This window comes from Nelumbo nucifera, chromosome 1 (genome assembly GCF_055504915.1).
Source record: "Nelumbo nucifera cultivar China Antique chromosome 1, China Antique-T2T, whole genome shotgun sequence".
Lineage (NCBI taxonomy): Eukaryota > Viridiplantae > Streptophyta > Magnoliopsida > Proteales > Nelumbonaceae > Nelumbo > Nelumbo nucifera.
Genome location: NC_142649.1, coordinates 148,824,021 through 148,837,236, shown reverse-complemented (window position 1 = coordinate 148,837,236; position 13,216 = coordinate 148,824,021). Strand labels below are relative to the sequence as shown.

The following is a 13,216-nucleotide window of genomic DNA, read 5'->3' as shown; positions in this document are numbered from 1 at the left end:
CATTCATGTGGCGTACCATTTTGACAGAAACTCCTGTATTAGTATATTGGATCGTTCTTTGAGGAGTCGGTGAGGTTTTTAATATCTTTCAGATAAGCCAGTCAGTACTCAGTAGGTGGGTGAAGTTGAATGGACAAAACAAAACAACTTATTAGAATCAATGGAAAGGGCCTGATAAGCAGTAGACAGAAATCTGCCTAGCTAACAGCTGCTACATTTGGATCGCATTTTGAGTAAGAAAAATTAACAATCATTTAAAAACTAGGGAAAATTGTATACCCTGTACTTTGGGTTAATCTCATTTTGATCCTTAAACTTTAAAATATGCTAATCCAGTATCTATAAACTTTCAAAAGTATCAACTTAGTTACCGATCATTAACCAGTCCTTTGAATGGTGGACAACTAAAATGCCTCTCCTCTCCTGCTTGAATATGAATTCTTGGTTATCCTAATAATATTGCTGGAAATGAGATAGTTTCAATTTTGAAATGTCCATTCAGTAGCGTTGCATCAACCCCATTGGATGAAAAGTAACAAATAAGACAAAAAGCTCATTTTGTGACATTGACTTTTTGTTTTTTGAGTTTGGAAGGAGTACAGATAATAATACAGACATGTAGAGTACAAATATTCTCTGTAGATAAATTGGTTTTTGAAACACACAGCACAATTAAACCAAATTATACAACATTTTGTAGAATGTAATGTGGTTCAGAGGAATAGAGGGTGGAGTGGAGAAGAGCAGAGTCCGCATGAGGTCCATCATTGGGCATATATACCACCAAGAACCAGTGGTTCCATGGATTTGATCTCATGCCTCCTTATTGGAGGGGGTGCCATGCACGCGACCATCTCGACTACTAGTTCAGACCATGTGATTTCAACCTAATCCAACCTGTATGATTGTGTGATTGAGTAAGACATTGCTTACAATGAAGTTTTACACGGATTATCAATGTAAAAATTACATCGATAGACACATTTTTCAATACTCACTCATTTTAATGGTTTAATTTTTTTTTTTTTTTTTTCAAACGGTTCTTAACTAAACAACCATTAATGGATTCTAGTTCTAGGCGTGGAAAGCTGCACCCTTCTTGGTCCTGTAGAGTGATAGAATCAACTCTAGATCTTTCAATGGCTTTGCGAGTAAACATGACTTAAGCCGGAGTCAGACTTCATCACTGTGTTCAGACTTCGGAGTACCAGCGTATACTTATGTGAGAAATGTGCGAAGAGTTAGGCAAGCAGAGTACAACCAACTATGATTTGAGAAAATAAAAACTACGGAGAAGTACGGTGACAACGGATCAAACTATTCGGACCTTCACCTCTTCCTAATAAGTACGGTCCTGTAGTTGCATATTACTTCATGCCAAATAAATATCCTGCAATCTTCTATCTTGTATATTATTGTGGAATTCCAGTTGCTTGGTGGGGTATATGAAACGGATTTGCAAGTGCACGCAGGTGTGCTACATACAGCACAAATTAACCAGATCATTGGACAATAGCAGTATTTCATGGGCCTTTTTATTTATTTACTTTTGGGTAAATTACACAGATCCCCTTGTATTATGGGTCAGTGACAAACACGGATCCCCTTGTATTATGGGGTAAGTGACAAAGACCCCCTTGCACTTTTTTTTATTTTTGTTTTTGGGGACAATGACCCCCTGAAGGGCCTGAACGTTTGGCGTTAGACAAAGACCCCGAACTACCCTTTTCTGGAGACAATCACTGGTAAGAATTGGGATTTGCGTGACTGGACAAAGGGAAGAGAAGGAGATGCGAATCATGCCGGTCGCAGTGTTTCGGCCATTTCCACCACTCCCTCCAGCTCCAGTTGTCATCGTTCCTGGTATTAATTATACACCACGGCGGTTGGTTCTAGCCACACGTTTCCAGTTCCATCTTCAGTGTCTCTGCCACCCATTCCAGCTCCAGCCCTAGTGCATCCGCCGCCCACCCCAGCATAATTCAACTCTGTATTGGCTCCCCCTGAATTCGACCAGCCCGCACCTTGATTCCACCCGTGTGACGTGTCCATTGCCCATTTTCACAATTCTATCAAGCAGTCAAGCAAGAAACAAATTCCTGTTTCCAATCAAGACATGTTTTTTTTAAATAAAAATACCTTTGAATTGCAAAATCTATCATTTAGGCCATTAGTTAGTACACTTCTTATTTTCCGATCCCCATTTAAAATCCTTTCCCTCGAAAGCATCGTCTCACATTTCATGCGCTATCTGCGATCAAAGCATATGGTTTCTTTCATGCGCTATCAGCATGAGTTCCACTTTAGCTTCTGCCCAGTGACTTGGGGTCATTGATTTATCATCGCCGTGGATAAAATCTCCAATCAAGGCATATGGCTTCTTTCATGCGCTATGTTCACGAGTTCCACTTTAGCTTCTGCCCAGTGTCTTGGGTCAATTGGTTTATCATCGCCGTGGCGCAACCATGCCAACACGGAAGATGCAATTGGTGAATGGTGATCCACCTGAAGAGATCTACCTGACCTGATCCTTGTAATACTCTTTGGTTTTGCAAAGTCAACCCAGAAAACCTGAAACTTTGAGGAAACCCAAGGTTAAAAAATTCTCATGATAATCAATGTCTAGGATCAAAGATTCAATAGTTCATGAATTTCACAGGCAAAGCTTTTCGGCGATAATTCGATAATGATTAAAGATATTTTTAGGTCAGTTGGATTTTAAAAGAGAATGGCAAGAAAATGTAATTTAATGATATTTTTAGTAGGGTATTTTGATAATTTAATGATTTTCATTATCTGACTTCACGACCGAAGGGGTATTTGTCACAACATAAAAGTCCAGGAGCGGGTCAATGTAATTTACCCTTACTTTTTTCTATTGAGTATGGACTCCTGGTTATTACTGTGTCAAGGTTTCAGGTTTGAGACACGATACAATGCAATAGATATTCAACTTGATGCCATCATGGCAAATTAAATTTGGCTTAAAATTGATTTCAAGATTCAAAACCTTCTTCGGACCCTCTCTCGCACAATAATATGTGAATAAACAAATGGTGTAGGGAAAATTTGTCTCAGACATGCACTGGAAACAGTCCCTACAACCAATCTAGTTCAGATCACTATAATTCCTTCTCTTACTCATGGAATTACACAGGGCTCTCGACCAAACATGTATATGGCAATGAGAACTGGATGACTGGGGGGGAGTAAATTGACCACGTTTCAACTTTCAGGCTTCAGCATTTTCACCAGCTCCACTGTCCAAAGACCGAGTAACACCAACCTCAGCTGGCCGAATTACCCGATCATAGAGCATGTATCCAGGCTGCAAGATAAACACAAAGGCACAATTTCGTTATAAATTTGCCACTACATTTTACTCGTCATTTTTCCAAGGCAAATGTGAATGTAATTTCAAATGTAAGTCTTATTTCTGCATAATGCAACCAAGTCATTTAGTCATGCTTATGTCATAATGTCTATCAGCACAGTTAACCCCCACTCCTTTGCTACATATATAAACTAAAAAGGAAGCTCCATATTACGTTTTGAATGAATACTCGTAATAACATCTAAGTACCTTCAGAACTGCAGCCACAGTGCCAGGAGGCTTAGAACTATCAGGTATTTGGAAGACTGCATTATGCCTATGTGGATCCAACTGCTCATTCATTGAATCAAACTTCTCCACTCCAAACTTTCTAAACACCTGAAAGAAAGAAATATTTATCAAAAACTTATAAACTCGTTACAAGTTTTCATGTGACCCTACGAAAATCGTTCAAACTCCAGACACAAGTAGAGAGGACATTGTTTGTATACAGATACAATTAGCAAAGATGAAGATTAGAACAATTTATAACCAGTTTTGGAACAGATATATTATCAATAGTTAACAAAGAGGATAAGGCTTACTGAGTTTAGAGTAAATTTAGTTTTAGAATAGGAAAAACAAACTTTCTGGGAGCATGTAACACTTGAAAAGCAATGTAATATTAGCAAACAGAGATAATAAATTAAAAAAAAAAAAAATCCAGTGGCCACAGAGCACTGAAATTTTAAGAAATTGCATCCAAGAAACTCGTATCAAGAGGGAGTTACATTAAACTTGGTTGCTGACTGGAGAACTGGCAATGAGAAACCATCAAAGAGCAGATAGGGTGTTTAGTTAAGCAAATGTGGTAATGTCCGTCATGTCAGATTTACGAGGGGGGCTCATTAAAAGCTGAGATACTCTCTCAGCAACAAGGTTTAACACTTGGTTTTTCCTTAGGCATAGGTTCACTATTATTGGTGCATGATGATCAGATGTGGTAGTAGGCTGAATGTTATCATATTCAGATGGCCCTTAGGCACTAAGGCTAATAGAATAGAGACAAGCCAATTCTTTTGCATCTAGGTTAAGCAGCTCATTGAAACAGATGTCTAGATCAGCAATCACGGGCTGATGGTTCAGCAAGAGGGTAAGAAGACAACAGCTGTACAGAGAGTCAGGCAACCCATACTTTTTTTTTTGGTAAACAGGCAACCCATACTTGTTGACTATGATCTTCTATCTACTTCGGTGATTTTTTATTTTTCAGTGGCAATCAATGTGGTTCTCTCATCTGGAATCTTCTAGATGTCAGGTAGTACTCTTATCTTTTCCTCTCATTCATTATGCATAATCCTCTTTGGTTGTGCTAATAATTAAAAAAAAAAAAAGATTTAAGAAAATAAACACGGCTCTAGAAAAGCATCCTTGAGAAATCACCCCATCCTGTCCACTCATGGTTGAGTTCTATCATGATAGATAACATAAATTCATAGTCCAAGATGTTGCATGGATTCTAGTGCAGGTATATGCCCAGGAGTCAGATCCATCATCCATCTGACCCCAAAATCTTGGAATACAAGGACTTAGCCAAATGCAAATAAATGCAGATCCAAAAGGGAAATATTAAGGATTAAACAAAGCAAATAAATCAGCTTGCAACATAATAACTAAATGCAAAAGCATAATCATGTATAGGAAATCTACGTTTTATAAGGTCTAAGAGGCATTCTTGCTTGAGCATTATAAAAGTGTAATGCATCAGTTAATAATTTATGTTTAATTTGTGTCCTATTAAGTAGAACAAAATCCAGATCCATCTAACTCTAGCAATGAAAACAAAAACCAAAAAAAGGCACAAGCACAACTGACCAAGGAGAAAGCAATAGTTCAAATGCTGCAAAATGATTTATGGACAAGTGAGGATGTTAGACAGTGTATGCCCTTAGCTCCAATCAAAATGATGTACCTTATGACATTTAATGTAAATGAATAAAGTACATATTTGATTCATGTTATTGTAGTGTTTTTCTGTGTAATACCCTTAAACTGGACACATATGAGACTCGTGTAAATTTAGAATCTTCACAGCCGTTGGATAGATCTAGGGAGATTTATCCTGCCAAGGCTGACACTGATGTGCCGCCAAGTTGGTTGGGGTGGCTTGTCTCATCTGTCAGGATGAGACCTGAGGTACATGCAGTGTGGGCTTTCTTGAAACCCTAAACCGGACCAGAATTCCAGTATTGCCTTGGACCTTGGAGATTGATGGGCAAAACTGGAATGTTACACCTGACCCCTAGACTCGATTATGATACTGCACTATGTGTCGGATTGAGGTGTCTTTGATATGCCAATCAGTGAGATCCTTAGAGGGGGTTAAAACCTGGGTATGTTGGGATAGTCCGAGAATTCATCTGAGTGGGTGATCATAGTGACAGGATCAGCCCCTTTGTCGGACAAAGGTAATGATCGGGGATGCACTCTCTCTGATAGAAACCTAAACTGCCGGCAGTTGATTTCAATTGTTGAAATTTGTTTTGCAAAATATATTTATATAGAGATATACATATATATATTATGGTTTCAAAATGTTTGCAAAAGGTTTTAATTCCCGATATCCATGTGAGTAGAGAGTGTAGCACTGTTCCTTGCAGCCGAGGGAGAGGTCATCTCTTGTCGGGCAGTGTTTGATCATTATGGGCTGAGAGGTTAAGTGTAAGACCATTGAGGGTAATACCTGATGGGCTAATCTTGCATCTGCCCACAGTCCCTGGGTTTTTATAAGGTAGCTTGGTCCAGGGACCACTTAGTGTAAGTGTTGGGCTCATTAAGAGCAGGGGTTCACTGTCCATTACAGTGAATTCGGCCAGGCCTTGTAACAGAGGCTAAACTGAACCCATGTGGCTGATGTGTAGATCAATGTTTGGGTCCCATACCATACAAGGAAACCCAACTGGGCAACAGTTTGGAAGGTTAGTGAGCACATGGACTTAATGGGCCTAAAGCCCAATTCGAACTGGTTTAATTAGATTAATTAAAGAGGGGCAGAGCTAGGATTTGGATCAGTAGATAGCATAAAGGATTATCCTTATCCACTCAAAGAGTCCAGATCCAAATACAGATTGGGATTTGGAAACTCCTAATAAGATTAGGAGGGTTGATCTAATCTGTAGATAAAATAAGGGCTTATCCTTATCTCTTAAAGAGAGTCCAGATTCAAATAAGGATTTGAATTAGGAAACTCTTAATGGGATTAGGAGCTAATCTCTTTAAGGCTATTAAAGGAGGAGGAGGGCGAACCTCCAAACACAACAACTCAATCAGATCTCAGATCACAGAAAGAGAAAAGACAACAGTAAGACTGCGCCATCTTCTGCTCTTGCGCCCTCCTCCTACTGCTGCCATTGCCAATTCGTTCTCCACTGTAGGAGCGATCAAGAACGAAAAACTGATATGAAGTCGTGGTCACATACCCTCCATCAAATTCTTGTTGAAGGATTCGGTTCTTGTGAAGAACCACCTGTTGATTCTGCTCTACTCTACGCTGTGTCATCTTCAGTGGGAGCTTTCCTTGGAGCTTTCCTTGGGTGTGAACACCTTCGTTGAGAGTTACTGCTACTCCGTATCAAGTATATCCCTCTCCTACCTTTTGGTTTCAGATCTGGTTCAGTTTAGGTTCAAGATTGATCCTTAAAAATGCAGATTTTCTAAAACAAGGAATGTGATTCCCACATGGGAGAGAGAAACTTTTTGAAATTTCGCCCAACCTACCTGCAGGGTTCGGCCATCCATATGATGGATCTCTCATCCCTTCAGAGGAGTCAAGTTATCATAAGCACAATTGACCAAGGAGAAAGCAATAGTTCAAATGCTGCAAAATTATTTATGTTGTCCATTTGGTGATATAAGGTCTAGTTCTCCAGTGAACCATTACCATTAAACCATAAAAAAAATGTTGTGATGCCTTAATGTGATTGACTCGTGTTGTCATAGTTGTCAAGGCAATGCCTAGGCGACAAGGCGCCCTTGGAGGCTCACCTCACCCAATCGCCTAGCAGTTTTGTATATTGTCTTATAAAATACTTTTATATTGTTACTTTTTTGAGATTATAATTATAAAATAGACATTATTAAACAAAAATATTCATTTTTGTGTTTATAAACTAATTTCTTTTTATTATTTTCTTATTTGTTAGAGTTTAAGCAACACAAACATTGCTAACTGCTGTATTGAACCCTCAAAGACTTCAGAATTTGAACCACTAAGTAAGGGAAAAACTTAATGTTTTGTCTAATCAACACATTTCTTCCTCCACATCTTCTTCTTCTTCTTCTCCCCCCCCCCTCCTCCTCCTCCTCCTCCTCCTCCTCCTCCTCCTCCTCTTCCACCTTTTCTTTTCTTCTTTTCCTATAACAAAAATAGGGGTTCAATCCCCATATTTTTTGAATTTTCTTTTCTTTCTTCTTTTTCTTCTCACAAATATGTTGATTTTCTAGACATAAACAAGAAGTTTATAATTTTCATTATGGATAGTTATTAAGGAAAGATGGTTATGGAACCTAGGGAACTACCTAGGATATGTATTTTTCACTTAAAAAAATCCATCGCCTAGGCGACAAGGTGACCCCTGTTGCCTAGCCTTGCCTTGGCGCCTTGAAAACTATGCAAGTTGTGTATGACACTTACATTGCTTTTTGGGTGGGTAACAATGAAAAATATTACATTCCTTACTAACTTTCAACACCCCATTGCAATTGATCCCTATTCACCCCTTGTTTTGCCAAGGTAGACTAAAAGCCTCATTCAGCATCATCAAAATCCATCGTATATTCTCAAGGCAATTGAGACCTTAGTTCCCCAACTCAATTTTATTTCTCCTCACCAAATTTTTGAATTGTGTTCTACAAATGTCATGAGTGATGACGATATTCTGATCTTGAAAGGATCAATGTTATATCACCCTCTATCTCTTCAACTCCCTACCTTTTTTTTGTTGAAAAGTTCTTCAACTCCCTACTTTCTTCCCCAATTTCTCACTTTTTACCTCTCTGCCCCCCCCCCCCTTCAATCCTCTTTTACCCTCTCCCTAATCTTTCTTTTTTATCCCAATTCCAACAGTCACACCATCTTCCTCTAGCCCTGTTACTTCAGCTCCTCTCCCTCCCATCTGAAGTGATCTGACATCCCCAACTTGTTCCCTACTTTCACTTCATACTTATTCTAATTCTCTCTATCCTCTCCTCTAACATCGGGGAAGCCTCTTCCAGACAACCTTCCTACTCCTAGGTTTTCTAGGTAAGATTCCACCGAACTAGTAGTACACCATACAAAGCTTGCAAACTCAAAATTGGATCACGTTTACTTGAGGTGATAAGGGCATAAAGGGCTCAAAAGAGAAAGGGGGAAAGAAATGCAAAAATGGATTTTGACAGAGTAAATATCTTACCTCTACAAGCTGCTTATCAGTCATCTCAACACCTTCCAGAAGTGTTTTCAGAAGTGGTACAGCTCCAACGGTGTCTTTGGATGCATCAATCTTTGAGAAGCTATCTTTGACAACTGAGGAAGCCCTTCCAAGGTTGTCTGCAACATCTAAAAGGCTCTTTGCAAAGCTCTGCAGTACATTTCATATAAAGACCACCATCAGAGCTTAAATATACCACGTAGACATAGCCAAATATTCTGATAGAGAAATCCATAGTGCCATTTGAAAGATCATTAGCCATGTAGAGGTGAAAAGAAGCCACCAACCTGTATAGAAAATTTTTTAGAGTTCTCTGCTTCACGTTTTGTTCTATCCATTACATTTTCCATTTCTGCATAAGTACGGAGAACTTTATCTTGCATTTTTTCAATCTCCTTGTGCTTCGCCTTCAACTGTTCTTCCTTCTCGGCAACAAGTTTTACCAAATCATCAAAAGAGGGTTCCTTTTCATCATCTGAATCAGAAAATGCAGTACGTTTAGTTACTCTCCTCCTCCTCTTGACAGATTCAGAGGCAGGAGATTTATGTTCTGAACTAGAACCTGTTCCTTCCATTTTCTCTGGTGCTTTAGTATCTTCACTTGTCTTTGTGGCCTCAGCATTTACAGGGGTGTCATGTGCATGTTCATCTCCAGACTGGTTAGTCTCATTTTCATTTGGTTGAGGAGAAGCAGAGGAAGAGATACCAAATTGCTGAGTCAGTAACGTATTAAGGGCTGAAGGAAGCCAAGTAGCCTGACTTGGGAAACACTGCCATAGAACAAATACCTTCTTTAGTCATTACAAGAAATATTCTTTATTCAAAAATCTATAGCAGGAATCACAACAAGTTGGCAGCATGAAGGCATCCCATCTTGAACGAACAATTGGAGTCAGTAATTTAGCGCATATTGGATACTTGTAGCAGTATACTCCATAAACTGAATAGTCTTTTATGTCGAAATTTTAAGGATGCAACATGTGCACCTTATAATATGAAGTCACCCATCCAAATTAAAAGAGTCTAAAATAACTACTTGGAAGACTAAAGAGAATCTGGGTTCAGTTAGTGAGAAAAGATTTGTTAGTAGTTTTACCAATTATAGGGATTTTTTATCATAAAGATGAAATCTTTATATATAGTGCTGATACTTCACTTGGCTTCACGTCCAGGCCATAAAAGTTAAATCAGAATATATTAATGGCATCATATAATGCCAACGATTGCAAACAATGGTTGTCCAAATATTTCAATCTTTAAATCTAATCTATGAGTTAATCAGTTAAGGTACTTAAGAAGTATGATAAAAAAACATTTCAAAATTTAAACGTCTTTCCATCTTTTTACCTTTTTATCATTACTGGCAACGTTCATGGCACATGCCTTTCCACTAACTTTATTAAGAAGAAACACAGATGATAATAGAAAGAAAGGAAACGCTATCCAAACAAAGGACCCCATAGGAATCAAAACCCAATACCACATCCTCTAAGCCCCCACCTCTTGGGCAACAACCAAAATCCCAAATCAGAAACATCAACACTGCACAAACTCCCAGCTTCCAAGCATCACTAACCCATATCTAGACTGCTCAGCTCTTACCCTTACCACCTATTCCTCTTCCCCTCACTCTTTTAGAGGAATTTCTGAAAACCTTCAGTGTTATGATATATAGGGGTTCTCCTAAATGGATGAAGTGTCAGGTCAGCCACACATCAGAATCCAATACTCCACAGGCTCTTGGGGGGACACTTCTACATATGGTTGTCTTACTTTTCATTGCTTATTTGACATAAATGAATATCTAATATGCATGATGGAAATCCATCTTTTCTTATAGAATTTCAATAGGTAACAAAAATAATCTTTTAGATTTAGATACGCAATAATCTATGGTCATATGATTACAGAATTCAGCATATGTAGAAATATTTTCAAGTAAAATTCCAATTTCAAAAATTACCTTGGGTAAATGTTTTTTCTTATCTTGCCAAGTCAGACGTTTAGACAGTGGCACCTCTAGACATTGGCACTTACATTTGTCACCTCATTTACAACCTTAAGCTGAAAATAGGAAGTGTGCTGTTGATTTGAATCTTACAATTGAATCATGAGTCTCACGGGCTATGATTTCAATTTTACAATTGAATCCCTTACAGAAAAAGGTTTATGATTATTATTTGAATTTTGCATTGTAATAATGAATTTTATGATTTATATGATTCATGCAATTTGAATCAATTCATAATAGGACCCTATTCTCCATGTCATCACTTTGTTTCTTTTTAATATTTTAAGGAGTTCTTGTTTCAACGTTATTAGAATAGGATTTATTTGGTCCATTTAAAGCATATTTAGAAAATTCACAAAAATTATTTTCCATCATATGTATGTTAAAGAGTCATTATATGTAGATTAATCGATTTTCAAGTCAAGTTTGATTATATCATCTTATGCTTCTAGCATACAACTAGTAAGCTCCATGGTATTAAGTATACTAGTTTAGTGGCAGTGCACTTGCACATGCAAGGAAAGATGAGTATAGTAGGGGGATGGGGAGAGAGAGAGAGAGAGAGAGAGAAATGGACTAAATATCTCTCATGGTTGTCTGGACCTGAAGCTAATGCAAGTATTTACATGCCTTATATATAATAGATATTGATTAAGAATATAAATTCAATCTATCCTTTTAGTTGTTAGCATAACTTTTCATTGATAAATTTCAAAAAAAAACGGAAATAAACTGATGATTTACAATTCAATTCACGATTTGGTTCAATTCAATACAATTAAACTTTCTCTATGATTTATGATACAATTATGATTTTGTTTTTGAAAAAGGTAAAAGTATAAGATTATATTAGCATTAAAGAAAGAAAATACAAGCATGCTTGCCAAATGGAGAAAAGGCCCAACAGAAAATGAACCCCAGCTGAGTCAAAGCCCCATAAGCAACAATCCATAACCAGCAAAATCAAAACGAAAAAAAAAAAAAAAAACTAATGCACCCAACAAAAATCTAATGAGCCCCAGCTGATACAAATAAGGCATGTATATTACGATGATGGATTATATATGACATTTACAATATTGATTAATAAGAGTACAACATATAACCAAAGGGCTAAATTCTAGGGTCAAGGAAGTACCAGTGACAAACAAGGACAGAACATCACAACCTAACGCCACAAAATTTAAAAAAAAAAAGAAAAAGAAAAAGAAAAAGAAAAAGAAAAAGGACAGAACATCACAACCTAACGCCCAATAACGTCCTCTATTCGCTCTGTGACAGACAAGGCCTACAACATTAGCATTGTACTTTCAAATATAACGTGTCACAACACTCTATAATGCATGCTCAATATGTGAAACACTTCCAATTTTCTTATTCATCTAGATAACCTAGGTGCTAGACCATTTCTTGATTGGACCAAGGATCCCGACTACATATAGAAAATCTCATTAATGTCAAACACTAAGGAAAACATCAAGTTGGCTACTTATGGAGATTCAATAAAGTGCTGGTGAGGTATTATTTGGATGACTTGACATAAATATTTATATGTAACTACAATAATAGATTGAAAAAACCTTGCCGTATGAAGACTCCAACCCATTAACCTTTATCCCTAAACCACCCAGATTCTCTAACTTCCAGCAAAATCCAATCGCAAAAATGCTTTTATTTTTTCTTGAACAAGGAACAAAATTTTCTGTTAAACAATGAAACTTGAATAAATATGCACTCCATAAATACACCAGTTCAGAGCAATGACACTTGCAGTCAGAACCCAATCGCCCGCAGACCTCAAGCCCTACTACACCCCACCGTCCTAAACACAAACAGAAATAAACAATGGATTCCACTTTCCAATCAGATATCATTCCCTGATTCCCGAATTAAAAAGAAAAAAAAAACAAATTGATTAATTAACAAGAAAAGCAATGAATTTGAGGCAACTAGTCTAGAGAGAGCTCCGAAAGCCCTAGAGCCAGATTAAACGCAAAAGTTCATAAAACCTAAAGAAATGAAATAAAAAAGGAAAAAAAAACTTTTTTTGAACTTTACCTTGTCAATTGATTCACGGAGAGAATGAAAACTATTGGGCAAAACCGGTAACTGGTCGTGGCGAGAAGAGACGAGGACGCCTCGGGCGTGAATCGAAACGTTTCTCGAAATCCGAGAAAAAATCCTTGAAACGAACATTCCTGGTTAATTCAGAATAGCAAGCTATCTTCTGAAAGAATCGTCTAATGGCGACCGGAGGGAGGCGGAGGAGGGAAGTTTGTGCTCTTTTTGGGATATTTTTCCATTTTAGTTGGCGAAACTACCCCTGGATATGGAATTAGTTTTAGAGTATTTTTGTAAAGGTTACGAGGTCTTTTAATCCATTCGATTGTATTTGTCCGTCAGTTCCTTTTAGGTCTTCGT

The 13,216-nt window shown here is 37.7% G+C and overlaps 1 protein-coding gene across 2 annotated transcripts; it reads right to left on the bottom strand.

The window, feature by feature from the left end:
- Positions 1-2,944: 2,944 nt before the first annotated feature.
- LOC104606523 (grpE protein homolog 2, mitochondrial-like) lies at positions 2,945-13,216 on the bottom strand. Of its 2 annotated transcripts, XM_010271774.3 has the most exons (6): positions 12,854-13,215; positions 9,347-9,554; positions 9,072-9,259; positions 8,767-8,934; positions 3,584-3,712; positions 2,945-3,328 (listed from the first exon to the last, which is right to left on the bottom strand). In XM_010271774.3, the coding sequence occupies exons 1-6, from the start codon at positions 12,989-12,991 to the stop codon at positions 3,233-3,235; spliced, it is 927 nt and encodes a 308-aa protein (XP_010270076.1). In that variant the 5' UTR covers positions 12,992-13,215; the 3' UTR covers positions 2,945-3,232. The 2 variants fall into 2 exon arrangements, with proteins under 2 accessions (XP_010270076.1, XP_010270075.1); XM_010271773.3 differs by having other exon boundaries at positions 9,072-9,554; positions 12,854-13,216.

Bases quoted from the DNA above. Each gene is read 5' to 3' on its own strand.
- LOC104606523 (XM_010271773.3), bottom strand. From the start codon at position 12,991: ATGTTCGTTTCAAGGATTTTTTCTCGGATTTCGAGAAACGTTTCGATT. The intron at 3,713-8,766 runs GTAAGATATTTA...TCTTTCTTTCAG, and splicing joins CTGATAAGCAGCTTGTAGAG to GTGTTTAGAAAGTTTGGAGT. The intron at 3,329-3,583 runs GTACTTAGATGT...TTTATCTTGCAG, and splicing joins CTGTGGCTGCAGTTCTGAAG to CCTGGATACATGCTCTATGA.